At 52.8% G+C, this 25830-nt stretch overlaps 5 protein-coding genes across 11 annotated transcripts in view; 2 read left to right on the forward strand and 3 right to left on the reverse strand.

The window, feature by feature from the left end:
• TLN1 (talin 1) overlaps window positions 1-4203 on the reverse strand; it is a 31559-nt gene extending 27356 nt beyond the window's left edge. For both annotated transcript variants that reach the window (XM_019966168.2, XM_019966166.2), the window contains exon 1: window positions 3981-4203. The gene's annotated coding sequence lies outside the window, so the exon portion shown is untranslated. The remainder of the gene's footprint in view (window positions 1-3980) is intronic.
• Window positions 4204-4478: 275 nt separating this feature from the next.
• On the forward strand, window positions 4479-8898 carry CREB3 (cAMP responsive element binding protein 3). Its single transcript, XM_019966171.2, has 9 exons — window positions 4479-4824; window positions 4935-5082; window positions 5158-5225; window positions 5342-5431; window positions 7072-7178; window positions 7287-7355; window positions 7960-8044; window positions 8142-8226; window positions 8308-8898. The coding sequence occupies exons 1-9, from the start codon at window positions 4687-4689 to the stop codon at window positions 8622-8624; spliced, it is 1107 nt and encodes a 368-aa protein (XP_019821730.1). The 5' UTR covers window positions 4479-4686; the 3' UTR covers window positions 8625-8898.
• GBA2 (glucosylceramidase beta 2) lies at window positions 8762-20767 on the reverse strand. Of its 3 annotated transcripts, XM_070794730.1 has the most exons (18): window positions 20654-20767; window positions 19299-19874; window positions 15514-15605; window positions 15090-15205; window positions 13225-13443; window positions 12694-12933; window positions 12368-12470; window positions 12062-12215; window positions 11849-11974; window positions 11481-11653; window positions 11164-11268; window positions 10866-10973; window positions 10615-10766; window positions 10383-10489; window positions 10103-10245; window positions 9913-10028; window positions 9626-9817; window positions 8762-9351 (listed from the first exon to the last, which is right to left on the reverse strand). In XM_070794730.1, the coding sequence occupies exons 2-18, from the start codon at window positions 19625-19627 to the stop codon at window positions 9070-9072; spliced, it is 2757 nt and encodes a 918-aa protein (XP_070650831.1). In that variant the 5' UTR covers window positions 19628-19874; window positions 20654-20767; the 3' UTR covers window positions 8762-9069. The 3 variants fall into 3 exon arrangements, with proteins under 3 accessions (XP_070650831.1, XP_070650832.1, XP_019821728.1); XM_070794731.1 differs by lacking the exon at window positions 20654-20767 and having other exon boundaries at window positions 10681-10766; window positions 19299-20017; XM_019966169.2 differs by lacking the exon at window positions 20654-20767 and having other exon boundaries at window positions 19299-20017.
• Window positions 20686-25830, forward strand: RGP1 (RGP1 homolog, RAB6A GEF complex partner 1). Of its 4 annotated transcripts, XR_002181281.2 has the most exons (10): window positions 20686-20814; window positions 21183-21319; window positions 21608-21691; window positions 21793-21942; window positions 22209-22355; window positions 22539-22666; window positions 22865-23054; window positions 23604-23755; window positions 25168-25245; window positions 25504-25830. XR_002181281.2 is itself a non-coding variant. In XM_019966178.2 (9 exons), the coding sequence occupies exons 1-9, from the start codon at window positions 20699-20701 to the stop codon at window positions 25183-25185; spliced, it is 1122 nt and encodes a 373-aa protein (XP_019821737.1). In that variant the 5' UTR covers window positions 20686-20698; the 3' UTR covers window positions 25186-25830. The 4 variants fall into 4 exon arrangements, 2 of the variants coding, with proteins under 2 accessions (XP_019821737.1, XP_070650833.1); XR_002181280.2 differs by having other exon boundaries at window positions 23604-25245; XM_019966178.2 differs by having other exon boundaries at window positions 25168-25830.
• MSMP (microseminoprotein, prostate associated) lies at window positions 24052-25007 on the reverse strand. The gene is made up of 3 exons (XM_019966180.2): window positions 24878-25007; window positions 24588-24696; window positions 24052-24232 (listed from the first exon to the last, which is right to left on the reverse strand). Exons 1-3 carry the CDS (start codon window positions 25005-25007, stop codon window positions 24052-24054), a joined length of 420 nt encoding a protein of 139 aa, XP_019821739.2.

The raw sequence follows: 25830 nt of genomic DNA on the forward strand, positions 1-25830 counted from the left end.
TCATGTTTTATGGAACAGCAACAATCCCCCCCCCACCCCCACACCATGTCCCCCTCCCAGAGAGCTCCTCCTCCCTCAAGACATTCCTGAGATGCATTCCAGAGGAGTTGGGCAATTGGGGGGTGGGGGTGTGGGGAGGATAGAGGACAGAGGTCAAATCCCAGCAAGGAATGGAATGTAAGTGTACTAGGGGTAAGGAATTTGGGGGACATGGAGAATATAGTCAGAGCAGATACCCACAGAGGGAGCTGCAGAGAGACAGGGAGTTACAGAAAGGGACAGAGGGAGAGAGAAAGCTGAAGACAGACTCAGAATGTAAGAGGGTTGGGGGGAGTAACACTCAAGCCTGTTACCAAATTTGGCCTCTGAGTCTGTAACCGCGGGGAAGGGGGAGGGCTGTGGGTGAGACTGACATATCCGGCCTCAGGCTGCGGCAGGCTCATTTAGGGCTGGACTGGGCAGCTGAAGGGCTGGACCTGACCTCCCCCAGCATAACCCTTCCCTACCTCCATCCTGATCCATGCATATTCATTTTCCCTAAATGTACCCCAGCCTATGCACAGAGCTCTTTCCCACAAAGTTACTTATAGTCTCTACATACATACACATTATCTCAAGCACACAGCCCCTACACAGCTCCATCACAACAACGTTATCTTCTCATAAAGACTCTGCCTCTGTCATCAAGCACACAACACTCAGCCCCAACGTCTCTCTGTGTGCTTTCTCCTTCCAGTCTTCCAGTGAGCAGTTCTGAGGGCCTGTTGTGGGGAAGGCCCTGGTTTTCAGTGGCTGGGAACCAAGAAGGGTAAGCACTCGCATCTGCCCTCAGCAGAGTGGATAGCTACATACAGAGTTATAATAAAAGGCAGGATGAGGTAAGAACCAAACAGTACGTGCTCATGAGAGAGATCCCTTTCAGGTCAGGGAAAGGGGACTAAAATGTCTCCATGAAAAATGTCATTTGAAGTCAAGATTTAAACAAATAAAGGTAATCAGAAAAAAACAATGATCTATCTTTTATTGACGATATGTCAATTGCTTTGTGTACACAATTTCATTTAATCCTTACAACAACCCTGCAAGGTAGGTGTCGTTATTTCCATTTTTACAGATTAGGAAACTCAGGCTCAAAGAAGTTAAACACTTGCTCAAGGTGCTTGTCCAAAGTCACACAGCTAATAAGTTGTGAAGCCAGGATCCAAACCCAGGTCTTTCTGACTCCAAAGCCCAAGCTCTCTCCACTATTCCAACCAGCCGGAGATGAGTCAGGGGTGGCATTCCAGGCAGAGAGAATAGCATAAGCAAAGGTGGAGAAGCAGGAAATCACGAAGGAGCATTCAGGGAAGTGAGGAGCAGGCTGGCTGAAGCACAGGGTACCTGCAAGTGAGCAGTGATGGGGAAATCAAGGTTAGGATGGAAAGGCAGGGGCGGACTCAGGAAGAGGATGCGGGATTTCACCTACCAGAGGACAACAGGAGGCCAAGGGAGGCTATGATCAGAGAAGGGGCACAACCAGAACTAGACTTCAGGAAACTCACTCTGGCACCTACCTGGGAGGTTAGTTATAAAGACCCTGCACTGGCACAAGTCGGAGGTAATGAAGCCAGAATTAGAAAGGTGGAGAGGAGGATGTCACTCATCAGAAATTTGAAGAGGTAGAACCAACAGGATCTGATGACAGGCTTAACTCAGGAACCAGGGGCCCAAGTGAGGCTGGAGGCCCACAGCTTCCAGTCATCAGCAGGTACTCAAGAGTGCCTGAATTTAGCTAAGGTACTGGGGAGAGGGGAAAGAAAGGACAGGAGGAGGTGAGAATGCAAACATGAGGCTGCCTTAGGGGATGCAGTTAGCAGTCAGTTAGGGGCAGAAAGGATGGGCTTAGTGACTATTATCAGACTGGAAATGGGGGAATAGAAAAATGCAAGGACAGGCTAGGGAAGATAACAGTAGGAAAAATATGGATATAATAAGTTACTGAATCAGCCTGGGGGAAGAGGAAGGATACTTATGTGAATCGAGGCTAAGACAGGGAATGAGGTCAGAGGCCAGGTCAGGTGGTAGGAGGTTGAGAAGAGATGTGTAGTCAGTGGCTAAATCAGGTTAAATGAGTGGAACAGGGGTACAGGGAAGAGACGCTGGCAGTGTCTAAGTAAAGATGGAGTTGACAGGGATGGGCTGACGCCAGTGGCTGGGTCAGGCTGGGTAGGGGACAGTGTTGTGGTCAGTGGCAGGGTCAGGCTGGGAGTGAAAGGGGGTGTGGTCAGTGGCCTGGTTGGGCGTGGGATCAGCAAGACCCAGTTTCCTCTTTGGGTCTCATTTCCTCTTTTCTGTTGGGGGAGTGGGGGAAGGGGATCTATAACTGGACCAAGAAATTAGGAGGCTTAGAATCAGGGAATGGCATATAGCCGGGACTGTGAGGGCTTGGCAGTAGTGCTGAGCTGGTGGTGGGGTATTTAGCAGATAACCAGGAGGTATGTAGGTGAATGAGTGGGTAAATATGGTGGGAGAGTGCTTTAAAATGATGGGAAAGCTCAGATGTGGATGAAGGAAAATGAAGGTGGGATGTGTGGATTAAGAGGTGGGAAGGGAGGCAGAACTGAGGCTGAGAAGGTAACATGAACAGCATGGGAAAGCTAAAGGCAAGGAAAGTATTCTGTCAGTGGGTACGCCTGAGGGTGTGAAATGCAGGGCCAGGGAGGAGAGTTGGAGAGGAAGGCTTAATTTCGAGGGACTGAGGGAAAATGGAGGCAGTAGGGCTGAATTTTCAGAGAATTAAGCCACCCTCTTCTTGCATGGGAACAGTTTCCTTGGTCTGCTTCCCCCTTAATCACCAGTCCCTTCTCCCCTACGCAGTCCGCCACGATTACTAAGCCCTGTACATGTCCTGGGTGCCTAACTCTTTTCTAACTCCTACCTTGTAAACAACAGGATCCAAGAACCCTCCCCCTCAACTGTGGTGGTCACAGCAAGAGCCTGAGGCTTAGAGAATAGAATTAAGCTGAAATCCCTGATGCCAGCAATTCCAACTAGCCCAGAACCCTAGCCTGAAATTAGTCTGTCATTTCCCTGGGCCAAAGAAGCCTTCCCCACACAACAAGGGCATCTACCTACTGCCAATCTCTTAAATTTCACCTGCCTGAGGTCAACTACCCTGACCTCAACTACAGCACAGAAAACTGCCGGAAATTTCTAACATTAACGCTGACCGTAATTTGTCTCCTGATTCCCAGTACTGGATTTGACAGGCATCCCTGTCCTACCACATACCTGAATCCAATCCCTGATCCCTAATTTTGATCTAATTTTTACCTGTAGCACCAACTCCGGACCTTTAACCCTAAATCTTGATCCCTAAACCTAAAGTTCATTTGTCACTTGATTCCTGATTCACCCCTTTCTTGTTTATCCCTTGTACTGTCTATGCTAACCTTCTCTAATCCCTAAAACTGGATTTCTAACCTAGTTCCTGTTGTTGACCCTTAACCTGAACTCTGACAAACCTGAACCTGAACTCTAACTAAACTTGGTCGTTATAGAAAACAAAATAATACCTTTAATCCAAACTTCACCTACACAAAACGCACCTCACACTAATAAATCTAAATTTTAACCCCAGCTTTACACTCCTAAAGCTAACCTTAACTCCTAAAACCCAACTCCACTTAATCCCCAACTCACCCGTTCCTACGCACGTACCCGCTATCAGCTAACCTCAAAGCCGATCCCGGCCCTGCGCCACACTGCCACCCACTCCTCACCCTCCCTCAAAACTATCCCAGGCCGAGGACTGCTCCAGGAAGGGCCTGGCTGCCGAAAAACGGCCTATTTAACTCAGAGCAGAAGCCGAGATACACCGGACGCGAACCTCTCCAACATGACCCGAAACAGACGCAGAAGTCAGGGGCCCTGCCCGCCCGCCTCCCAGGCCTGGCGTCGCGGCCCCACCCTGAGGCCCCAGTTCGCCCGGTCCGGCCTACCTGCGCTGCCCGGCTCTGTGCCCCGCCCGCCGGCCCGCTAACCCGCTCGTTCTCCCGGTGGCTCTCGGGCTGCGGCCTCGCCCTCCCTTCGACACTCTCGGCCACTTCCGTCCCGGGAACGTCCCCCACCCGCGGGCGGCGCCCTGGGCCCGCGCTCTATGGTAGCAGGCACTGCAGGAAGCTGCTCTGGCCCCAGCTCTCGATGCTCGGGAGCCCGCCGACGACCGGCAGCCCCTCCCCAGCAGGAAGCGAGCGTGCGGTGCGGTCCCGAGGAAGCGCCCGAACTGCGCCCTAGTTCCCTTTTAGGCGCTAATCCTTCCTTTTTCTAGCCCGGGGCGGAGCCGCTTCCTCAGAATGCCCGCCCTCAGGAACTGCGGGGGCGGAAGGCATGTCCCCTCTATTTGCATCGCGCCCTGGACGTGGCGCGTACTGCGGCCGCCTCCGCGTCGGGGTCGGGTGGGGGGACTCCAACTCCCGGCATGCCTCGCGGGTATGTTCGTCACTTGTGTTCTGTTGGAAGTCTAGCGGGGAGTGGAGTCTGGGAGGCGTGTCCCGGTTTCAGAGCCATCGCCTGCAGCTAGGAGGAAAACGCCGCTGGAGAGCCGATAGGTGGGGCCGACTGACAGTCGATCGCGGTTACGCCTGGCTGGGGATAGGGTCCGGGTGGCGAAGTGAACTCCTGTGTTTCTGCGCATCTTTTCCGTAAATGTCTCATATGGAGCTGGCGTTGGACCCGGGTGACCACGACCTGCTAGGCTTTCTGCTAGAAGAAAGCGGTGGTTTGGGTGCGGCGCCCGACGAGGCCTTGACGTCTCCGCCGGATTGGGAGCTGCCACTTTCTGAGGTGAGTTGGGGGGCTTTGAGTCGGGGAGGCGTGAGGCGGGTTGGTGGGCGGGGTGTCCCTGAGGCAGGGGGTGGTGATGGTCAAAGCCTGTTAATTTGAACCCTGTGCAGTCTCTGAGCGACTGGGACGTGGAGGATTTCCTGAGCTGCCTGCCGAGTCCCCCAGCAGTGTTGAACGTTTTCAGCAACTCTGACCCCTGTCTTGTCCAGCATGACCACACCTATTCTCTGTCACAAGAGCATGTCTCCATAGATCTCGGTAAGCCTGAAATAAGTGAAGTTTGGGAAAGGAGAGGACTCCAGGGCCTGACTATTCATATTTGCCCTTTTGCAGATAATGAGAGCTATGAAAAAGAGAGGGCTCAGATGACTCCACTGCGTGTGGAGGAGCCGGCAGATCAGGTACTTGACTTGATTTACAGGAGGGTTATTCCCGTATTGCGCGGGTCGGGGCAGTATTCCGCGTTACTTTCTGAAATCCCTTTGCAACTCTGCTGCCCACCTCTCCGGAACCGCAGGAGATTGCTAGGCTGATACTGACTGAGGAGGAGAAAAGGCTGTTGGAGAAGGAGGGGCTTACTTTGCCTGGGATGCTTCCGCTCACTAAGGTAAGTCTCCCATTGTGGGGACGGGGGTTGTGTGTTCCAAGTAGGCCAGTTCTGTTAATTTTGTATCAGTAACTTGAAAAAGAACTGAGGTGAGAGATTAGCACATTTTTGAGTAGGAAGCTGGAGGATGTGGTTAGTATACTGCTTGCAAGGACAGATCCTGGTTTGTAGTGCTTGTATAAGTTTTGGTGTTCTTTTTAACTAAGAATTCAAAATTATCAGGGTAATATTAGTAAAGGGATTTGGAAAGTACTGTACAACCACGGGGCTGTGATACTTATATTTCACTGGTTTCATGCTAATTTACCTGTAGCTGAATAGTAAATTAAGTATTAGAGTTCATCAAGGCTGGATTAAGTAGTATAACAAGAATAAATGTAAAATTTGGAGTTTCAAGCAATGAGTGGCAGCTTCACACGCACGGTATTGTGATACTATGATGAAATCAATGTCTGTTAACAGAAAGGTTAGCTGAATTTTAATTTCTTAAAAATATAAGTTGAGCCAATTCCCTGGCAATCCAGTGGTTAGGACTCTGTGCTTTCACTGCTCAGGGTGAGGGTGCAATCCTGGTCTCACCAGGGTGCAATCCCCTGATCTGGGAACTGAGATCCCACAAGCTGCGAGGTGTGGCTAAAAAAAAGTACAAGTTGAGTCAACAGTGTGATATGGCTACTAAGGAAGAGAATGGGGTTTAGAAGCTGTATCATCAGATTCAGTTGTTGTTGTTGTTTGGTCGCTAAGTTGTGTCCAACTCTTTGCAATTCCATGGACTGTGGCCCGCCAGTCTCCTCTGTCCATGGGATTTCTCAGAGAAGAATACTGGAGTACGTTACAATTTCCTTCTCCAGGGGATCATCCCGACCCAGGGATGGAACCTGTTTCCTGAGTCGCCTGCATTGTAGGCGGATTCTTTACTGCTGAAGAAGAAGAGAAGGCAATGACACCCCACTCCAGTACTCTTGCCTGGAAAATCCCATGGACGGAGGAGCCTGGTAGGCTGCTGTCTATGGGGTCGCACAGAGTGGGACACGACTGAGCGACTTCACTTTCACTTTCACTTTTCTTTACTGCTGAGGCACTGGGGAAGCCCAGTTGTATCATTAGATACCAGTTATCTAATAGTGTTGCCACTAGAAGGGCAGTAACCATCTTGTTTTCCTTTATATTGGCCAAAAAGCTTCTTAAGTTTTGAGCCTATTATCTTTGACAAATATTAAGAAGATGCAGTCCATCCTGAGAAGAGATAAGATGATGAGTTAAAATTTTTGCCCATTTTTTTTTTTTTAAACTCTGAAGAAATGTCAAGTGCTTTAAAATAGCTGAAGACCTTTGTTCTATTATAGCCCCAGAGATTAGGTGCTAGGTAAGTCCAACAGGTAGAAATAACAGAGGCAGATGTTGGCTCATGATAAGGAAGGTTTTTTAAAAAAATTATTATTTAATAAAATTGTTACAATGGTTTGGCTTGTGAGGACATTAACACCTGGTCCTCAGAAGCATTCAGACAGAAGCAGAGTGCCTATTGGTCAGGGAAATTGTAGAAGGAATTTATGCTTTGAGAAGATTGAACTCGGTTGCCTTCAAACTCTTTGGTTTAATGTACCTCTGATGGGATCCCTTTTCCTGTCTTCTCCCAGATGGAGGAACAAGTTCTGAAACGGGTGCGGAGGAAGATTCGAAACAAAAAGTCTGCTCAAGAGAGCCGCAGGAAGAAGAAGGTGTATGTGGGGGGTTTAGAAAGCAGGTATGAAAGGGAGCTGGACTTGGGGGTGGGAGAAACAGGTAATTGGAAGTATGAGGTTTTTGAAGGGAGGATACAGGCCATGTCCCCACATCCCTGTTATTCCTCCAGGGTCCTGAAATACACAGCCCAGAATCTGGAGCTACAGAACAAAGTACAGCTCCTGGAGGAACAGAATCTGTAAGAAACTCTTTCACATCAGGCTTTTCTCATCCCTCCCACTTAATACTGTCTCAATCTTTCTCCTGCTCCATCCTTGATTTCTCACAGGGCATCTCTCACGTATAAGGTCTGATGCTTGGTCTTTAATGGGTCTCTGATTCCATGAAGCTCACAGTAATAGGGAATAAATTCACAAGTATAAGTATTAAGAAGGAAGAGAGGGAGTAAGATCTCATGTGGCAGATGGCATTTGATAGTAGATATGATTCTGGGATGGGGGTGGGGAGCATTCTAGGCAGAGAGGACACAGCTTAGTCCAGTCTGGCTGGAACCCTAACATAGGTGAGTTGGGCCAGAAGGTAGAGAATATAATCCCTGGTGAGGATTGTGTACAGAGCTGATCAGGCAGTGGAGAACCACTGAAGGGGTTTGCAAAAGAAGTTTAAGTCAGGGCAGAGACGTGTGTGTTTGTGTTAATGAGGTCTGATATTTTGGTCACAGAAGAGATCACTTGCAAAAAGTAAGAGAGGATCCAGAGCACACATAGAGAGGATGGCCTTAACAGGAGGGTTTTGTTGTATGGCAAGGTGCCAGGCTGGGGGTGCTCACTGTCCCCTTATAGGTCCCTTTTGGATCAGCTGAGGAGACTCCAGGCCATGGTGATTCAGACAGCAAACAAAGCCAGCAGCAGCAGCACCTGTGTCTTGGTGAGGATGGTGATGGAAGGAGATATTCTTTTCTCAGGTGGCAGGGAGAGGGGTGCAATGCAGAGCCCTTCTTCATCTCTTTTCTCCTGTGCTCCAGGTTCTACTGTTCTCCTTCTGTCTCCTCCTCGTACCTGCTATGTACTCCTCGGACACAAGGGGGAGCCTGCCGGCTGAGCACAGAGGTGAGAGCTCCATGAGGATACCACTAGGGAGGGGCTAGGGGAGAGCCCCAGCCTGCCCCTGAACAGGCTTTGTCTCCTCAGTGTTGTCCCGTCAGCTTCGTGCCCTCCCCAGCGAGGACCCCCCGCAGCTGGAGCCACCTGCCCTGCAGTCAGAGGTACCAAAGGACAGCTTGAACCCTGAGCTCCAGGCTGCTAGCAACTCTTGCTGCCTCTTCCATCTCATGCCCCAGGCTCCTAGAGCAGAGCCTCCCCTGCAATTGCCACTGCCTGATGGTTTCTCAGGGTGCTCCTGCCCAGATTCCATATCTCCCCTGCATGCAAATCTCACAAGAGAGGAAGGATGGCTCCCTACTCCCAGCCCCACATCTGTTATCTTGCAGGGCAGATACTCAGGCTAGATGTGAGGATGTGGGGGCCCTCTTATCAGAGTCTGGTGCCCCCTAGTCTGTGTTCGGAGGAAAGGGAGTAGGAGAGGGCTAGCCTCAGGTCTTGTACCCTGTCAGGAAGCCTAAGGACTCAAACACACCACACTCACTGGGTTTCTGGGTCTTTTATTTGAACCTGTGTATGTCTGTCACCCCATGAAAGGGCGTAAGAGAATCAGATGACCTCCCTGAACACGTCATGCAGTGAGGGGATGGGGTGAAGAAAGAAATAAATAAGTGATTCTGATGCATGGTTCACCCTCAACCCCTCTTTACTGGCATGGTGGGTAGGTAGAAGGGAGGGCATGATTGTCCTGGTGGCTCAGGGTTGCAGGAGACGGGGAGGTGGGGGTGGTGGCAGAGGAAAGGTCAGGCTAAAGGCTGGGCTGTTAGCGCCTCCTTCCACAGTTCACACGGCTCACTCTGGGCTTGGGTTTGCCATGGCTTCCTTTGGTCCACGTTTGGGCCTGGTGCATAGTCCTGTGCCCCGTTTGGATATTGGCCCAGAGGCCTTTTTATGTTGCTGCTGCTGCTGCAGGGCCAGCTGCATGGCCCAGATGCTCAGTGGCCGCATGTAGGCCAGTGAGCGGAACACCCGCCGCTGGCAGTACGCCTCAGGAGTCTGGAAGGCCAGGCCCAGGCGCTCCCACACAGTACGATAGCAGCCTTCAGCTGTCCGGAAGCCCTCCCAAGTCAGGCCCTGTAAGGGAGAGGGGGAAGTCATTACTTGGCAACCCTTGAATAGCTATTTCAGCTGGACAGATGGAGATAATAGGGTCTCTGCCCTCAGGGAGTTCCTGGCTAGTGGGGGAGATAAATTTGGCTCACAGGCAGAAGCCTGAAGACAGGCAATAGAATGCATGCCAAGGAAGGTGGGAGGCTCTCTGGATGGATAAGATGGCATTGAATTAGGTTATCAGAAGTCTGATAGCCAAGGTACAGATGGCAGAGAGCCGGGGAAGGGAGTGAGTTACCTCTTGGATCATGGTGGCTGCCAACCCGTAGACCACGCCCACCCAGACTTCATCAGACTGGACGCTGGATGTGTCGGGAACACCACAGGGCTGCATGCCATTCACAGCCCCCATGGCCCCTCCTGCAAAGGCCTGGACATTGAACTCAAAGATCGTTTGGAGAGCACGGACCACCTGTTGGGTAGGAAAAACCTAGAGGGACAGAGAAGAAACATGGTCTTTTATACTTGCTTCCCACCCCCAGGAAAAACCCTCAGCTTTCTCTAGGACTTCTCCTAGTCTCTCACCTCACTGTCTCCTTCTCCTAGGCCACTGGCCCTTAGGAACCACTGGCCAGCACACTGGTCAGACATGATGCTACAGGACTGAGGCTGAGAGCTGCAGTCGTAGTTGTAGTAGCGGCCTGGAGAGGGAGGACACAGTAAGTCTCCTGCCTCCCAGAGCTGCCTTGAGATTCTTTAGGATTCCCCAACTCACCATTCCACAGCAGCCGATCATAGGCTTCCTGGCCCCGGCTAAGGATGGAAGAAAACTTATTCTGGGCCTCCTGTGCCCCACACAGAGCAGCCATCTGGACCATCACAGCCACGGCCGCCAGCCACAGTCCTCCGCAGTAAGCACTGATGAGGGACACGGGTTGGGGGAATCAGCCTGGCAGCTCCAGCCACTCTCATACAGTATAATAGGCACACTGAGCCCACAATCCCTTGGTGCCCAGTTCCCCACCTCAGGCCCTGGAAATCCCTACCCCCCCAACCTGGGGCCTGTGGTGACCCATCCATCATAGGTTTGGTCTGCATAGCCTCCATTCTCGATGAGTCCATCGTGGTCCTTGTCAAACTTCATTTCAGACTCCATCACGGCCTAAAGAGGGATCAAGATACTGAAGACCGAGATACTAAGAAAAGACAACAGTAGCCAGCTGGGCTTTCCCCAGACACCCAGAAACATGCCACTTGTACACAGACCACTGCACACATGTCCCTTACCAGACACACAGGCCACATGTCCCTCAAGAAACATTGGTCACCCGTCAGGTAATAGTCCCGATAGACCTGCAGCACAAACTTCAGGTTCAGGTCCTTCCAGTCTCCAGTATCGTGGATCTCGTACGCATTGACCCGGAGCCATGGCTCGTCATCTGGGGAGGGGAGGAAATGTGGTCATCTGCACAGTGGGCTCAGGTGGAGGGTGCAGAAACGGAGGGAGAGACACACCCTTGTGCTGGAGGGGCTTGTACCTGGGTCCCCAACATCATGGGGGATGACGTTCCTCCTCTTCACAGGCGCTGTTACCCCACTCATCAGGAACCGCCGCTGTGTCAGGTCCTCCCTGAGAGTGGCCAGAGCTGGGGGAGCAGATACACAAGGGGGGGTGCGGGGCAGGGAGTGGGTAGGCTTGGGGTGGCGCACAGAACTGTGTGTGGGACTCAAGTGAGCAGGATCCACATATGTCTGAGTGGAAGAGGCATCAGGGACCACCAAGGTTCAGGGCTGTGGGGAACTGAGAAGCAGAAGGGGAACAAAAGGGACCCTCACCCATGTCATACTGAAGGCTGAGCTCAAGTTTGGGCCAGAGCATGATGAGGGCGAAGGAAGCATAAAAGTGGACATCGTATGTGTTATACATGCGGTATTCCTGGCCTGGAGAAATGAAGGAGACAACACGTTGCCAGAATTCCTGCTGCTTCTTCATACTGCCCTGCCTAGCTGCACCTCTAGAATTGGGGTGTAGGGCACCATCACACTCCATGTTCTAGCCAGTACCCTGGGATAGGCAAAACCCATCCTCCTGCCGTGGGGCAGGGCACTAACTGGCCTCATGGACACACACCACGCCCCTTGGCAGCCCGTACCTTCAAGGTAGGCAAACCGGCCGTACTCCTGCAGGAGGGGGCGGAGCTGGCCCATGCTGCCCACCAGCTCCTCTGGCAGGGAGTCTTCAGGAACTTCCAGCCATACTGTGCCCCCGTCAGCCAGGAAGTAAAGTTCATTGAACAGTGCAGATTTGTACCAGGCAGGCAAGGATCTGGGGAGGCAGGAGGAGGTAATGGTCTCATGAGGGTGGCACTTCAGGAAAGGAAGGATTCTGGGGTTCAGTGAAGTAGGGGTCCCAAGTGAATCCCAGACCACCTCTGTTGACTTTGGTGGTGGAGAGTGAATCAGAGTCTTAGTGAAAGTGTGAGGGCCTGGGAGAAAGGCAAGAGACGGGCTCCACTGGCACCTGTCCTCCAATACCGGGCTCTGCCAAGCCGAGATCTTCTCTTCCCAGTCGGCATAGTGCCTCAGGGCATAGTGGCTGAGGGCGGGTGCTGCATCACCGTCTGGGCCAAAGAACCTTGTGTACCGCCTGGGTGGACAGAAGGGGAGGCATGAGAACACGGGCTCCACTCAGACCCCCAGCACCATGATCCGTGTACACTCGCATTCCCGTCACCTGTAGTAGACCTGGCCCTTTGCTCCAAACATGATTCTGGGCATGTCCCAAGCCAGTGAGAACTCTAAGCGGTGCCGGCCTCGTGGTGGCAGCTTGCCCGAAACACACACAGCCCCAGCGATGCCCACTCCTTTCTGCGAAGGGAGACTTTTTCCTGAGAGAAGCACAAAATGAGTGAGTACCCACTTTGGCCACAGAGATCCCTGACATAGGAAGAAGGCCTGTTGGTTACCAGGCCTCCCAGCCCTGCTCTGAAGACAGGGACATTCTCTCTTCCCTCCACCTCCCCGTGAGACCCCCCATCACCAGCGAGGGAGTCCAGCTGTCCATCCAGAAGTAGATCCTGCCACACCTGCTGCCCGGCGCTGTCAGGGTCAAAGGCTGTAAGGTGGGTTACCGTTGTGTCTGCCTGTTAAGGGGTCAAAGACTTTGTGAGGAGAAACTCCATAGGTGCGTGGCTCCTGACTAACTCCCCTCTATATCTTCCCGCCTCTAAGTTCCACCAGCTCAAAGGCTACGGTGAGGGTGGGACTCAGGAGTTGAAGAAGTGAAGAGATCACAGTGGATTGGGCTCAGGGGTCAGGCTGAGAGCAGGGCTTCAGGGCAATGCTATAGGGCAGGCGCCTCCATACCGAGAGTCGCGCAGCCACAGCCATGGTGTAGGGATTCGGGGGGGTTGGATGATGCAGCAGCAGCCCCTGAACAGTCTCCCCATCATGCTCCAGACAGAAGGGCTCATTCCACAACCCCCCGGGGGCGTCGTCTTCACCACCAAGTCCGTTCCGCATAGAGAACATGATGGACACTTCCAGGGCTTCATCCCCTTCATTTTCCACATCCCACACAAAGACTCCTACAGGCAGGCTGCTGTCCTGGGAGCAGAAGGTCAGACTCAGATGGCCCCTGTGTAGCCTTTCGGCCCCACTTCCCAGGATCAGTCCTTGGCACCGAGGAGCTGACTCAGATACCCGCTAATATAGTGTCTTCCACTTGCATCTCCCCACATTGCCTGTCTACTAGGAGACAGAAGACCAATTGGTTGGTGGTCCTAGGAAACCAGTGTGAAGTTCATGCCCCACCCCTCTCGCACAGGTCACGACACTTCCAGGAGAGAGAGATCCTGGGGAAGGGAGAGCCCAGAGGAAACCAAGGGGGAGCCTCACCTGGTAGTCATGGGGTAAGATGGGTGTGATCTGGCGGCAGGTGAGGGTGACGTTCTGGCCAGGAAGCTGATAGACAGTCCAGGCTCTGGGATAGAGGGCGTGGTAGAATGCAAAGTACCCACATAGACCCCAGTTCCAGCTGCACAGGACACTTGGGCGCTCCACCGACAGGACTTGCTGGTACACCGTCTGTCCTCTCCGGCGCAAACACACTGTGAACTAAACAAGAAGGTACGTGGGCTGGAATGGGGTAACAGGTATCTCAAACGAGACCCCTTCCCAGAGTGGCTTCTCCCCTGCCAGACCCTGCAGTGGTGACCCACGTCCACAGGCCTTCCCCCTACACTCAGTAAATCACTGCAAATCGTGCCTTCTCCATCTTTCTCCCTGCTTGCTCTCCCTTCTCACTGCTCTGGTCTTAACTGCCCTAAGACTGGCCCGCACCATCTCTGCCCCATCCCATCTGGATTTCAGACTGATCTTTCTTACAGAGAACTCAAGATATATTAGTCTGTGTTTATAATATTTCAATGACTCCCGTGGCCCTCAGGCTAAAATCTAAACTCACCTACCTGGCTTTCAAAGTTTCATTCTTGAGGTGGCCCCTCCCGGCCCATCAGATTCATTACTTGTTCAAGCCCTTATATTTCTGGTCATATCAAATACTGTTGCTTGAGCACAGTACATTTCCTTCTCCATGCTTTTGCGCATGTTCATTCTCCTTTTGGTAATACCCCTCAGGCTTCAAGGCCTAGATCAAATGCCATCTCTCCCCTCAAGCAGTGAGCCATTCTCCTGTGTGCCCCCTACCCTTCTAGTCCAGCATGTGATAATGTGTTTACATTCTGACTCCCTGACTGCTCTGGAGGGTACAGGCTGTGAGGGGTTAATATCTCCTCCCTCGGTTCAAAGTACGCCTAATATCTTTAATGTATACATCAAATAATTTTTTTTTATGTTGTTGGAATAGTAGGTAATGGTTAACATTACAGGCTTGTAACCACAGAGAAAACTGGTTCTGAATCCCACTGCTTCCCTTTACCAACCATGTGACCTTGGGCATGGTACTTAGTTGCCTCATGTGTAAAACGGGCATAATAATGGTACTTCCTTGTAGAACTATCTTTACATATTAAATATTATACAAAAAAAGAGTCATGATTCTGGAAGGCATTCGCCTCAGGATACCTCAGGGATGAGCCAGAGAGGAAGCCTGGGGCCTTGGGCAGGGTTGGTGAACCTGAACTAGGAAGGGCAGTGTCATTAATAGGATTCAAGGTCTGCTAGTCATTTCTCCTTTGAAGATGAGCTGGAGGCCTCCCTCAGACAGGAAGTAGGAACTTGGTGGACAACTCAACATGGGAGGGCACTAGAGACAGATGATGAAAGGTAGCCCACATGCCTCTGGCAATCAAAGGCCTAGCAGTGACGAAGTGGCTGACGGCTGGCAAATCAGGGCAAGCAGTAGGTGCTCTGTGCATGCATCTCTGTTCCTGTGCATTTGCAGACTTTTGGTTTGTTTTCCCTTCTGATCTTTCAAGCAGGTTAAGTGATCCTGGAATTGTCTGACTCTCTGTGGCTGGGGACAGGCTCAACCAGTGGAGCTGGGGCAGCAAGGCAGGTGGGAGGCATTTATTAGAGAAATAAAGGGCACCAGGGGTACCTTTTCTCTTTCAAAGAACATGAACTCTGAGTGTCTCATTCCTATAGTACACTCCAGCACAGGGCTTGGCACACAGAAAGCATCCTGAAAATACTACATGGAATCATGTACATCTCTAATCGCCACATCCTACACTAGCCAAGAGACCATTCCTGCCTGGGAGGTATTGTCCGGGACCTCTGCTCTACCTCCTGGCTCTTACTTGGTTAGCGATGACTGTCTGGTGCTGGTACATTCCAGGATTAAGCTGCCAACGACAGAACTGGCCTCTCCAGCCTCTGGTGATAGTGCCTCCCCCAATGCCACCCAACGGACAACCTAGAGAAAGAATCAAGATGTCAGAGGGGCACGGGAGAAGAAAAAGAGCGCATTTCTCACTTTCTAGACTATAGAGATGGGTTCCCCTAAACCTGGGGTGGGGGGTGAGGGGAGAATATCAAATTCACACACTGTGCACTTTAAACTTATACAGTGTTCTATGTTAGTTATATCTCAATAAAGCTGGGGTGGGGGAACCCTAGGGAATGGGTCAGTGCAATTTAAAGAAGCTGAAGGCTTCTTTGCCTAGCTCCAAGTGGGCCTGGATGCTGCTCTCTCTGACTGGGCAGGACTGGAGTGAGGCTCACCGTAGATCTGTCTCAGGGGCACAGAGTTGATGAGGTCGATGAAAGGTTTCTTCTTTTCCACCTGGGTCTTACGGTACCACCACTGCAAGTACCTGAGGAGCAAGGGGTGCTGTGGGTCAGGGCAAGAGGCTGCAGTCACCTCTCTCTCTTTGGACACTGTGACTTCCCATGTTTAACTGTTCCAAGGACCCACTGCCTTCACTTCAAACTTCTCCTCTCAACTTCTCTGTAGTTCAAGGTCCTCTCATCTTCCCAGTCACCCCCAGTCATGGCACGGGACTATCTTTGTTTCTCCTTTCTACTCCTTAGAAGGAGCTCTCTGATCTTTCCTCACCTCTAACTCCACCACTGATTTAATTTATTCCAGGAGCTTCTGTCTGAGGTGCTGAAAGGGCCAGTTAGTTTCCTGACTTATAATCACCCCCACCCCATAAACAGGCATGTGAAGTCGCTTCAGTCGTGTCCAACCCTTAGCGACCCCATGGACTGCAGCCTACCAGGCTCCTGCGTCCACGGGATTTTCCAGGCAACAGTACTGGAGTGGGTTGCCATTTCCTTCTCCAATGCATGAAAGTGAAAAGTGAAAGTGAAGTCGCTCAGTCGTGTCCGACTCTTTGCGACCCCATGGACTGCACTCTACCAGGCTCCTCCGTCTGTGATATTTTCCAGGCAAGAGTACTGGAGTGGGGTGCCATTGACAAAACTTGAACGGCTTCAATGCAGAAACCAAGGGGTTCCAATGCCCATGGATAAAGATTTGCCCAAGCAAATTCTAGAGGACATGTACATAATTTCAAACAGGCATAGGCTGCTGCAGTAGCTTCTTTTTTAAAATGATTTTTCTTCTGATTATGAAAGGTTGAAAATCTGGAGAATGCACTAGGTGGAAGGTGAAAAAAATCCCACCCATATACATTTTGGGCCATCTTCTTTTAAGTCTTTTTCTTTTTTTTTCTTTTTCTGTCTCTTTTTAAGTTCAGCATTTAAACTGTAAGCTTTCTAATTTGTTCTCTTATTATATCCCAGAAAAACCTTCTAAAACCCCCAACATATCCTGATCTTATCACAGCTCTGTATCCAATAGGCAAATGATTCTGTTTGGGATTCAAGGCTTTGACATCTGTCTCAGTCTATCTTGTATGTGTGTGTGTGTGTGTGTGTGTGTGTGTGTGTGTGTTAGTCGCTCAGTTGTGTCTGACTCTGTGACCCCATGGACTGTAGCTCTTCAGGCACTCTGTCGATGGGATTCTCCAGGCAAGAATAGTGGAGTGGGTCGCCATTTCCTTCTCCAAGGGATCTTCCCACCCAGGGATTGAACACAGATCTCCTGCATTGCAGGCAGATCCTTTACCATCTGAGCCACCAGGAAAGCCCCAGCCTATCTTACTTCCTACAATTTCCATTCAGAGTGGGTCCTCACTAAGCAACCCCTTCCTGCCGGACTCTCTCCCAATTCCACTCTCCTCCCTCACCAGTTCGTTTATCCCCATTGTTCAAGCACACTGCTGATAGCCATGTAATGGGGTAAGTAATCCTGCTGAAGTAGAGTCCTACCTCAAGTCCCTACCTCAACAGATGGTTGGAAGGGCACAATAGATACCCTTCTATTGGCACACCTGTGCCCTTCTAAGGTCACAAATGACACAATAGATAGGAAAGCTACAAAGTGGAATATACATGTCACATATCATCATTACTTGTACGTACACTATCTCAGCTCCCGATCAGACACTGTCCTGTTACTTTAGTGTTCCTCATGTGAGTCTGACATACTTTTCAGTTCCATGGGGAAAGGGACAGCGACAAAGACTTGTTGCTTATTACCCACAGCTTCAAGTACAGGGCAGGGCACCTGGTCTGCAGTCAACAAATATTTGCTGGGTTTGTAAAGAACGTATGTACAAACAGTGGAACATAAGAGAAATGAACAGGGACAGGAGCAAGTGGAGGAGAAATATGATTAAAGAACAGGGAGGGTACATTCTGGGAGTGAGGGGAGACGGAGGGAAGATGAACAGTGGGATGGTGGGAAGGCAGCTCTTCTTTGCAGCTTAGAGGAAACTGGACTTTGAAACTGGTGGCCAGAAAGGATTGCCAAATGGAGGGAGGGCACAGCTCCGATTAGGGCAGTGAGGGAGAAATGCAAGATGTGAAGATAGCAGAACAAAGGAGTGTCTAGCGCAGAACAAGCACTCAGTACATATTTACTGAATGAATGGATTCGGGCTGAAAGCGAGAGCAACCAAAATTGAGTTCTTACCATTCTGAGGCCAAGAGAACTCTGTCTTACTGGGGCTCCTGAGCAGTGTACCCCCAATTCAGCTCCCTCTTAGGGCCTATGTTTCTCTCACACCAATGAGCAGCTGGCTATTCCTGATCTATTTGTCCTTTTCAACCTCAACTTAATCATTCAGAATTCTTGTCTCACCCCTGCATTCTCCTCAGTGCAGGACCTCATCTCATCTCAAAACCCGTGTGTCAGTGATCCCCACCTGTCCTGGGATGGGGATCTGAGTCCAAGGGGTGAGGACAGCTTCAGGCATCTGTGATTCAGCTTATACTTAGGGATGGAAGGGCTAAGATGCCCATGGACAGGTTCTTGTCCTCAGTGTTCCCACCACATATACCCCAAGGTGCTTCTCTCAATACCCTGGCCCCAGATCCTGTTTTGACCCAAAGCCTTTTAGGGTCAAAACTAGCCGAGTCAGTTTCAGAAGCAGCCTGGAGGAATTACTGTGCTCTGGTACAGGGCACCCAGAGGAACTGTCAGAGGAGTCAGACACCCAGGCAGCAACAGGCCCTCCCCACTGCCAAGGGCTTGGGTTAGGTCCATGGGCTCTCCACCCCAGCCCCACAGCACTGACCGCAGAAGAGAAGGAATCTCTACTTAAGAGGCTGTCAAAGCTAGGTTTCCCATACTTGAAGCCTCCCTCTGCAGTTCTGTGTTTACTGTGGCAACTGTCTCAGGATGACCTCAGGGTAATGCTTTCTGTCCTCACAGGCACCTGTCCCTGTTACTGGGTCTTGGTCCCCAACACTCAGTGAGGATCCGGAGGAGTCCTACAGCCTCCTACAGGATAAACTCTCAGCCTGTCTGCAACCCCTTGCTGGGGTGGGGGACCTGGAAATGCTCTGGAAGATTATAACTAATCTCTAGGAACACCTAAGGCAGGGCCATTCTGGTCAAAGGTCTTCTTTGCTTTTTATATCAGGGGCCATCTATTCCAGAATAGATTGAATATTACCTTTCATCACCCTCTCCTTAGGGTTGAGAGCAGGCAGGTTCTCAACCACTCCCTGGAGCCAGAGTTTGAGGAAAGAAGCCAAAGGGTGTTGGGACTATTAAATGCTGTGCCTAAGTGAGTGAGGTTCAGTGAATACTCCAGTTGCTTAGGGGGATCTGGAGTTGAGAACCCTTTCCTTCCAGAAGACAACATTGTATCAGTACTGAAACTGCCGGAGTATCTTTCCTACCTTGTCACAAAGTATACCTAATCCCAAAGGGCAGTCTTCAGAGAAGAGAGAGCACCTGAGAGGGAGCCTAGATTTGTAAGGCTTACTACAAGGCTCAAATGCCCTTTCTTGCTAAAAAGACAAGTTACTGGAAGGAAGTAGGTTGCAAAGAGACCTGACCTGGTCTAACCCTCCAAAACTATGGGCTTAGATGATGTTGGGAATAGGGGCCACCTGACCAGGACAAGGCACCCTCCTGCTTTCTCACCCTTTCCTGCCTCTGCTGGAACAAAGTGAGGCACAAGGTCCTCTAGGCAATGGGATCGACTCACCTCAAGCCCATGCCCAAGTGCTTTATCAGGTTGCTCAGCGAGATGTCATTGGCATTAAAGGGTTTCCTCTTCTCTGCAAACTCGTGAGCCAGGCAGATGCGCCAGCCAAAGGGAGGCACCTGGTAGCCCTTAGCTTTCCCCTCGTAGGAAGCCATCAGCTGCCCGGAGTCCTCCGCACTGCTGTAACCCTGTTCATGCTGGGGTGGACTGTCCTCAGGGATTGGACAGTCTGTAACCTGCACAGCCTCCGTGCCATTTTCAGGGCAAGAAGCCTGTGGATCCCCTTTGGCACAGCTGGTCTGCTCCGAGGCTGGGACTCCGGTTCCCATATTCCCCGGATCCTGGGTCTCCAGGACCTAGGTGGTTTCAGTTTCCGAGCTTTCTGGTACCAAGTATCTGGCCAGCCAAGCCCAGATGCGGACGTGGATGGTTGTTAGGTGTTGTCTAGGAGAGCGGGCCACGGGGGAAAGCTGAAGCGAGCTGGTGTCTCCGTGCAACCAGGTAGCTGTTGCTGCTGCGGCGGCGGCGACAGCAATAAAGCCGCCACGGTCTCACCCTCGGTTGTCTCTCTGGGTCCTGGGCGGGAAGGATCGGGTCTCGACGTCATTGGGCCGCGGTGATTAGCTGGCCCGGCCAAAGGGCGACTGGGCCCACGGAGAGGGGAGGAGCCCCCGGGGACGGCCCTCCAGGCACCGCCCCCGGGACCGGCCTGGGAGTTCGCCGCAGCCCAGGCCCCGTCCCCGGGCCGCGGCACCAGGCCCCCCAGCGGTGGGCGCCAGGTCCCGCCGGCCGGTGTCCGGGGCGGCGCCCGCGCCCGGGTACCAGCCCCTGGGAAGGTGACCCAGGGCGGCCGGCCCACCCAAGCCCCTTCCGGCCTAGCCAGCCCGGCGCTTCCGGCCGGAAGGGACTCGGAGGGAAGTCCCGCCTCTGCCGCGGCCACGCACTTGGCCCGGGCCCGGAGGGGCGGGCGGCCGAGGCCTTCGAGGCACCGGGTACCCTGTTTCAGTCTGGCCCCCTGTTTCGATCTGAGGGGTATCCGAGCTTGGGCGCGAGGTGCCGGGCGGCCGGGGCCCCGGGCTGGGAGGTGAAACCTCCAGGGAAGGGGTCGGGGGTGGCCTGGGGGTCCCGGCCGGGAAGAGAGGGGATGACCTGGCGCCGATAGGGGCGGGGGGCTGGGACCCTAAGCGGCGCCGTCTCCCTCTGCAGTGCCCGGTCAGCTGCCGCCGTACCTGCCTTCCGCCTTCCCGCACTCCAAACCTGGGCGCTTCCCTCTGACACCGTGGTACTGAACGCCCGTTTCCTCGGTCCTCACCCCCAGGCTCGCCCGAGACACCCTTCCCTGCCATGGTACTGACCTCTGATACGCCTTGTTTCCTTCTAGATCCGATCCCGGAGCTGCCATGATTGAAGTGGTAGCAGAGCTGAGCAGAGGTCCTGTGTTTCTGGCAGGGGAGGCCCTGGAGTGTGTGGTTACAGTCACCAATCCCCTGCCCCCAACTGCCACTTCTGCATCCAGGTGGGGACACTGGTACTGAAGAAAGCGGCCCTTCTGGGAGGAAGCCTGGTATCTGTAGTGCTGAGCCAGAGCTCAGATCGTCCTGTGGCTACATCACCACCACCTTGTTCATTGTGCTCTCATTGTAGGGAAGGGCTAGTTAACAGAAGATGTGGGTGACATAGCCCTCAGCTCGCCTTTCCTCTCTCCTCCCCCTGCTACCTATGGTATACTTCTCTTTGTATAATGGTTTCTCTTTGGGGTTCTGGATTCTCTGATCCGGATGACAGCCACCTCTCTGTTGGTCTTCTCAGTGTGGTAGGGAGTTTGGGAGAGCGTTTGTGAGGTCAGGAACTCCCCTCTGATGCCCTCTTTTCCTGCTCCCATAGTGAGGCTCTGGCCTGGGCCAGTGCCCAAATCCACTGCCAGTTCCACGCCAGTGAGAGTCGAGTGGCACTTCCTCCCCCCGACTCCAGTCAGCCAGATGTCCAGCCTGAGAGCCAGACTGTCCTTCTTCCACACCGAGGTTAGAGATGGGGCTTTTGCCCTCAGAGGGATGGAATCATTGTTACCCAATGGTGAAGTTGTCAGATTGTTCCGGTGGGTCATTACAGTCTCTGTCCTACTGGGGATGTGGTGGAGTGTAATTATTGTTTTAGGTGGTGTAAAGCTGTTCCTGTCTCACCTTGAGGAAAAAGGAGTGGCTTAGTTTGGGTTGCCCTGTGTTGGCAGTGCTTACTGCCCTCACTTGCTGTGCTAGCCTTCTCCAGCGCTAGACAATGAGGTTATTAAGTTGCCGTCTTCTATTTTTTAGGTGAGAGAGGTCAATGTATCCTTTCCACTCCACCAAAAATCCTCTTCTGTGACCTGAGGCTAGACCCTGGAGAGTCCAAATCATGTGAGTGACTGCCCCCGCGCCCCTGGATTGCCTTCTGCGGCTCCTGGAGGGAGGACCTCTCTGGCTACTTCCAGCTGCCCTGACTACTGCTTCCCAACCAGACTCCTACAGCGAAGTGCTGCCTGTAGAGGGACCACCCTCGTTTCGGGGTCAGTCAGTCAAGTATGTCTACAAACTGACCATTGGCTGTCAGCGTGTCAACTCACCCATCACTTTACTGAGGGTCCCTCTGAGGGTTCTTGTGCTCACTGGTAAGCAAGGGTTCCTGGAGGGAGGGGCTGGGGAAGAGCCTCACCAAAGCAGTAATGCTCTTTAGAGAGTTTGTGAAAGGGGCTGGAGGGAAGCTTCCTGATCTTAGTCAAGGTGTGAGGGAGTTGGGGAGAGAAAGTCCTGGAGCACAGGTGAGATGCCTATCCCTCAGTTGTGGCGCCCTGTACCTTCAACATTGACGGTTGGCATCTAAAACCCTAACCACTGCTCTTCTCTCCCACCACCTCTCCACTCACTCTCTCTCTAGGCCTTCAAGATGTCCGGTTTCCCCAGGATGAGGCTGTAGCCCCATCCAGTCCATTCCTGGAGGAGGACGAAGGTGGGAAGAAGGATTCATGGCTCACCGAGCTGGCTGGGGAGCGCCTCATGGCTGCCACATCCTGCCGCAGCCTCCGTGAGGATCCTTCCAGAATTGCCCCGCCCCTTCCTCCCCTGTAGTATTCCTGTCTCAGAGCCAGACTCTCCTAACCGCCACATTCTTCTGAGGACCCACAGATAGTTCATGATTATAAAGGAAGGCCCACCTTTTGGACTCCCCAGTATGGACCCCAGGCTTACTGTGTCCGTCTCTCCCCAGATCTGTACAACATCAGTGATGGCCGAGGAAAAGTTGGGACATTTGGCATCTTCAAATCTGTATACAGACTTGGCGAGGACGTGGTGGGGACCTTAAACTTAGGGGAAGGAACTGTAGCTTGTTTGCAGGTGAGAGAGGAGCGGGAACTTTGGGGGAACTGGGCCTGAAGGGTTAGGGTGGAAGGAGAGGGCCTGCAGAGACGGGTGGCATGGAGAAGTGGGTGTCACCCAGGGCCCTCTGGTAAAACAGCATGAGGTTGGGCTGCCCTCCCGCCCAGTCAGCACGTCCCTGTGCCAGCCTACACACCCTTGTCTTCTTGATCGCAGTTCTCAGTGAGCTTACAGACAGAGGAGCGTGTGCAGCCTGAGTACCAGCGGCGCCGCGGGGCAGGAGGTGCCCCCTCGGTGTCCCACATCACTCATGCCCGGCACCAGGAGTCCTGCCTACACACAACCAGAACCAGCTTCTCTCTCCCCATCCCTCTCAGTTCCACCCCAGGCTTCTGCACAGCCATTGGTGAGACCCTGACCATTGTTGGGGGCGAGGGGAGCCCAGGGTAAAATGCTGTGCTTTGGTACTGTATAATGGATCCTGGTTCCTAACACACGCCCAGAAGTTTCCACATCCAACCTCTGACCCTTAACACTTCCTCAGAACTTCAACCTGTTTCTTGGGTGCACGGACCCCTAAATTCTTAACAGCTGTGCAGATCTCCTCTCCCCCTGCCCACTGGGACCCTGTGGTGCACTTATCTCTGATTCCTCACTCTGATTCCAAAGAGCATTTGCTTCAAGCTACCAAGTCCTGACTGTCCCACACTTGGGTTCTTAGGTACCTGATGCTCTTGTCCTTATTGTCATGTTTCCAGTGACAACACACTAGATTTCTTGAGCGAAATTCTCAATCCTGGCTCCCTGCCCCATGACTTCCCTGCTCTTCCTGAATACAGGGTTTCGTTTTTGTTTTCTAATTTACTAACCACATCCTGTCTTTGGCTTTTACTCCTGGCGTCTAAATGCTTCTGCCTTTATCTCCCCCCCCCACCCCCACCCCCACCCACCTCAGTATCCTTGAAGTGGCGTTTGCATTTTGAGTTTGTCACCTCCCGAGAACCCGGTTTGGTGCTCCTACCTCCTGTGGAACAGCCTGAGCCCGCCACCTGGACGGGACCTGAGCAAGTGCCTGTGGACACCTTCAGCTGGGACCTGCCCATCAAGGTGCTGCCTACAAGCCCTACCCTGGCCTCCTACGCGGCCCCTGGCCCCAGCACCAGCACTATAACCATCTGAAACTGACCCACGTGGCACAGCCTTCTTCAGGATCCTGAGAACTCAGCCCCTGGGCTCTAGTAGGGCCCATTGTTCCCACCTGGGGTCCAGTGGCACAGATAATGAGAGACAGGCTTTCGGCTGGAGCGTTAACTTATTTATTCAGAATAAATCAGCAGCTGCTAGTGGTTTCCCTGGAAGTGGCAGCAGCAGTGGGCGGTCAGCAGAAGGGCAGTCAGTTGTGTTTAGCTGGAGTGGGGAGCAGGCGCCGCAGGCACAGGGGTGTTAGCTGAGCCCCACTCTGGGTCGGGCCCTCCCCCTTTGCAGGGCAGCCGAGGGTCAGATTTTTGCACGAGGGAGAACTGGCATGTTCCTGCCTCCTGGCGTACCTCACAGCCCGCAGGGAAGTCGATAGGATGCTGGGACCTGGGGAACCGAAGGATGGGGGAAGGGTCAAGACAGTGAAGGTCCACCTTTCTCCCTGCGCCTCATCCCCTCCCCAGCACTCCTCCCATGTCTCCCCAGTGCCCCCGGCCCTGCAGTATTTCTCTTGCCTGCCATATATGGATTTTTTTCATTTCATAGCAGGAGTACTTTCCCTCCAGATCCATCTAACTCCCCTCTCTCTGTAGCCTGAAGCCTCTCACACCTTCTTGTCGGTTCAGCCAGCCTCTTACTGCTACTCCGTTCGTTCTCACATCAGAGCAATCTAGTCACACCCTGGCCAGCTCTCAGTCCCTCATATCGGAGCCATTCTCTCTGGCCACCTTTGGTCACTCACGTATCACAGCAGCCCACACCGACCGGATGCAGACAGGTGCAGTGGAAGCAGTCCTTGCGGAGCCAAGACTCGCCCAGGGTGAAATATTTCCCCTCATAGTGGCAGGGGGCTGGGGAAGAACAGGAAATGTTAGAGCCAGAGTGGAGGAGTAAGGGCACGCTGCCCCTACGTGTGGTCTCTCCTCTGTCCCAGCTCCAGGGAGTCTGGGTTTGCTGCAACAGGACCACCTCTGAGCCCTTCCTCCCAGTGCCCTCTGCACCCATCCTTCCTTATGCCTCACCCAGTTTTACCTTGAGCCTGGAAGTAGCACTTGCTGTGGACTCCTGGGTGCTGGAGGAGCAGAGATACCACCAAGTAGATGACCCCCCAGCCTCCCCGAGTTCCCGCAGCCTGTCCCACCCAGGGTGTCCTTGGGGCCATTCCGGCAGCACAGCTCTTTCGGACCCTTCTTGGCTTCCGTTCAGGCTGCTCTGGCCTCGTCTTCCTTGGCTCTTCTCTGTTCCTCTCCTTGAGCCTTAGCTTCTGTCTCTCTCCCCTGGGCGCCTGTCTTACACCATCTCCGTGCCCTCTGTTCTCACAGGCTTGGGGATGTTTATAAAGTGAGGACCCTGGCCCCCTGCTGAGTGGAGCTGGAAAAGCCGTAACTCTGTTTCCTGAGGTGAGGGCATGAAAACAAGAGGTCTAGCTTTAACAAGCTGTGAGAGCTGATTCATGCCCCCGCACAGCCAGGGGGAGGAGGGTGGCCGGGGAAGGGGCACTGGACTGGGCACTTCCCCAGCAAGGAGGGGGTGGGGTGAGGGCCCCCAGGTGGTCCCCAGAACTCTCCCTGGCCTGGAGAGAAGGAAGCATTCCACCATCTCCCCCCGCCCCGTAATACACACACACACACACACACACACACACACACTCTCTCCAGGGGTGTGTACGCTGGGATCCCTGCCTGGACCGGAGGGAGGCATTTCCTGGGGATGGCTAATCCTGTGCCCCAGCCAAACCAAGGAGATGCAGTAGGGTGCGACGGCCAGAGGCTCCAGGAGAGCAAACAGGCACCTGGTGTGGAGGATGTTTCTCTCAGACCCCAGGGCAGGGTCTCCTTGCAGTGTCCTAGAGACATGGCTGCCCCTCAGAGGTTAGGGGTGGGGGGCTGGGGGCAGGTGTCTCTTTTTTTTTACAGGCATCCCAGAGATAAGACTATCCATTGTTAATCACCCCAAACACACAGCAAATAAAAGATCTTGCCATA

Source organism: Bos indicus, chromosome 8 (genome assembly GCF_029378745.1).
Source record: "Bos indicus isolate NIAB-ARS_2022 breed Sahiwal x Tharparkar chromosome 8, NIAB-ARS_B.indTharparkar_mat_pri_1.0, whole genome shotgun sequence".
Classification (NCBI taxonomy): Eukaryota; Metazoa; Chordata; class Mammalia; order Artiodactyla; family Bovidae; genus Bos; species Bos indicus.

Coding starts and splice junctions, on each gene's coding strand:
- GBA2 (XM_070794730.1), bottom strand. CDS start 19,627: ATGGGAACCGGAGTCCCAGCCTCGGAGCAGACCAGCTGTGCCAAAGGG. Junction 11,975..12,061: donor AAGGGCCAGGTCTACTACAG/GTGACGGGAATG, acceptor CTGTCCACCCAG/GCGGTACACAAGGTTCTTTG. Junction 10,029..10,102: donor TGATCGGCTGCTGTGGAATG/GTGAGTTGGGGA, acceptor CTCCCTCTCCAG/GCCGCTACTACAACTACGAC.
- MSMP (XM_019966180.2), bottom strand. CDS start 25,007: ATGGCCCCAAGGACACCCTGGGTGGGACAGGCTGCGGGAACTCGGGGA. Junction 24,697..24,877: donor GTGCTACTTCCAGGCTCAAG/GTAAAACTGGGT, acceptor GTTCTTCCCCAG/CCCCCTGCCACTATGAGGGG. Junction 24,233..24,587: donor GGTGTGGGCTGCTGTGATAC/GTGAGTGACCAA, acceptor TCGGTTCCCCAG/GTCCCAGCATCCTATCGACT.
- RGP1 (XM_070794732.1), top strand. CDS start 20,699: ATGATTGAAGTGGTAGCAGAGCTGAGCAGAGGTCCTGTGTTTCTGGCA. Junction 21,692..21,792: donor CCCTGGAGAGTCCAAATCAT/GTGAGTGACTGC, acceptor CTTCCCAACCAG/ACTCCTACAGCGAAGTGCTG. Junction 21,943..22,208: donor GAGGGTTCTTGTGCTCACTG/GTAAGCAAGGGT, acceptor CTCTCTCTCTAG/GCCTTCAAGATGTCCGGTTT.
- CREB3 (XM_019966171.2), top strand. CDS start 4,687: ATGTCTCATATGGAGCTGGCGTTGGACCCGGGTGACCACGACCTGCTA. Junction 5,226..5,341: donor TGGAGGAGCCGGCAGATCAG/GTACTTGACTTG, acceptor CCGGAACCGCAG/GAGATTGCTAGGCTGATACT. Junction 8,227..8,307: donor CCTGCCGGCTGAGCACAGAG/GTGAGAGCTCCA, acceptor TTGTCTCCTCAG/TGTTGTCCCGTCAGCTTCGT.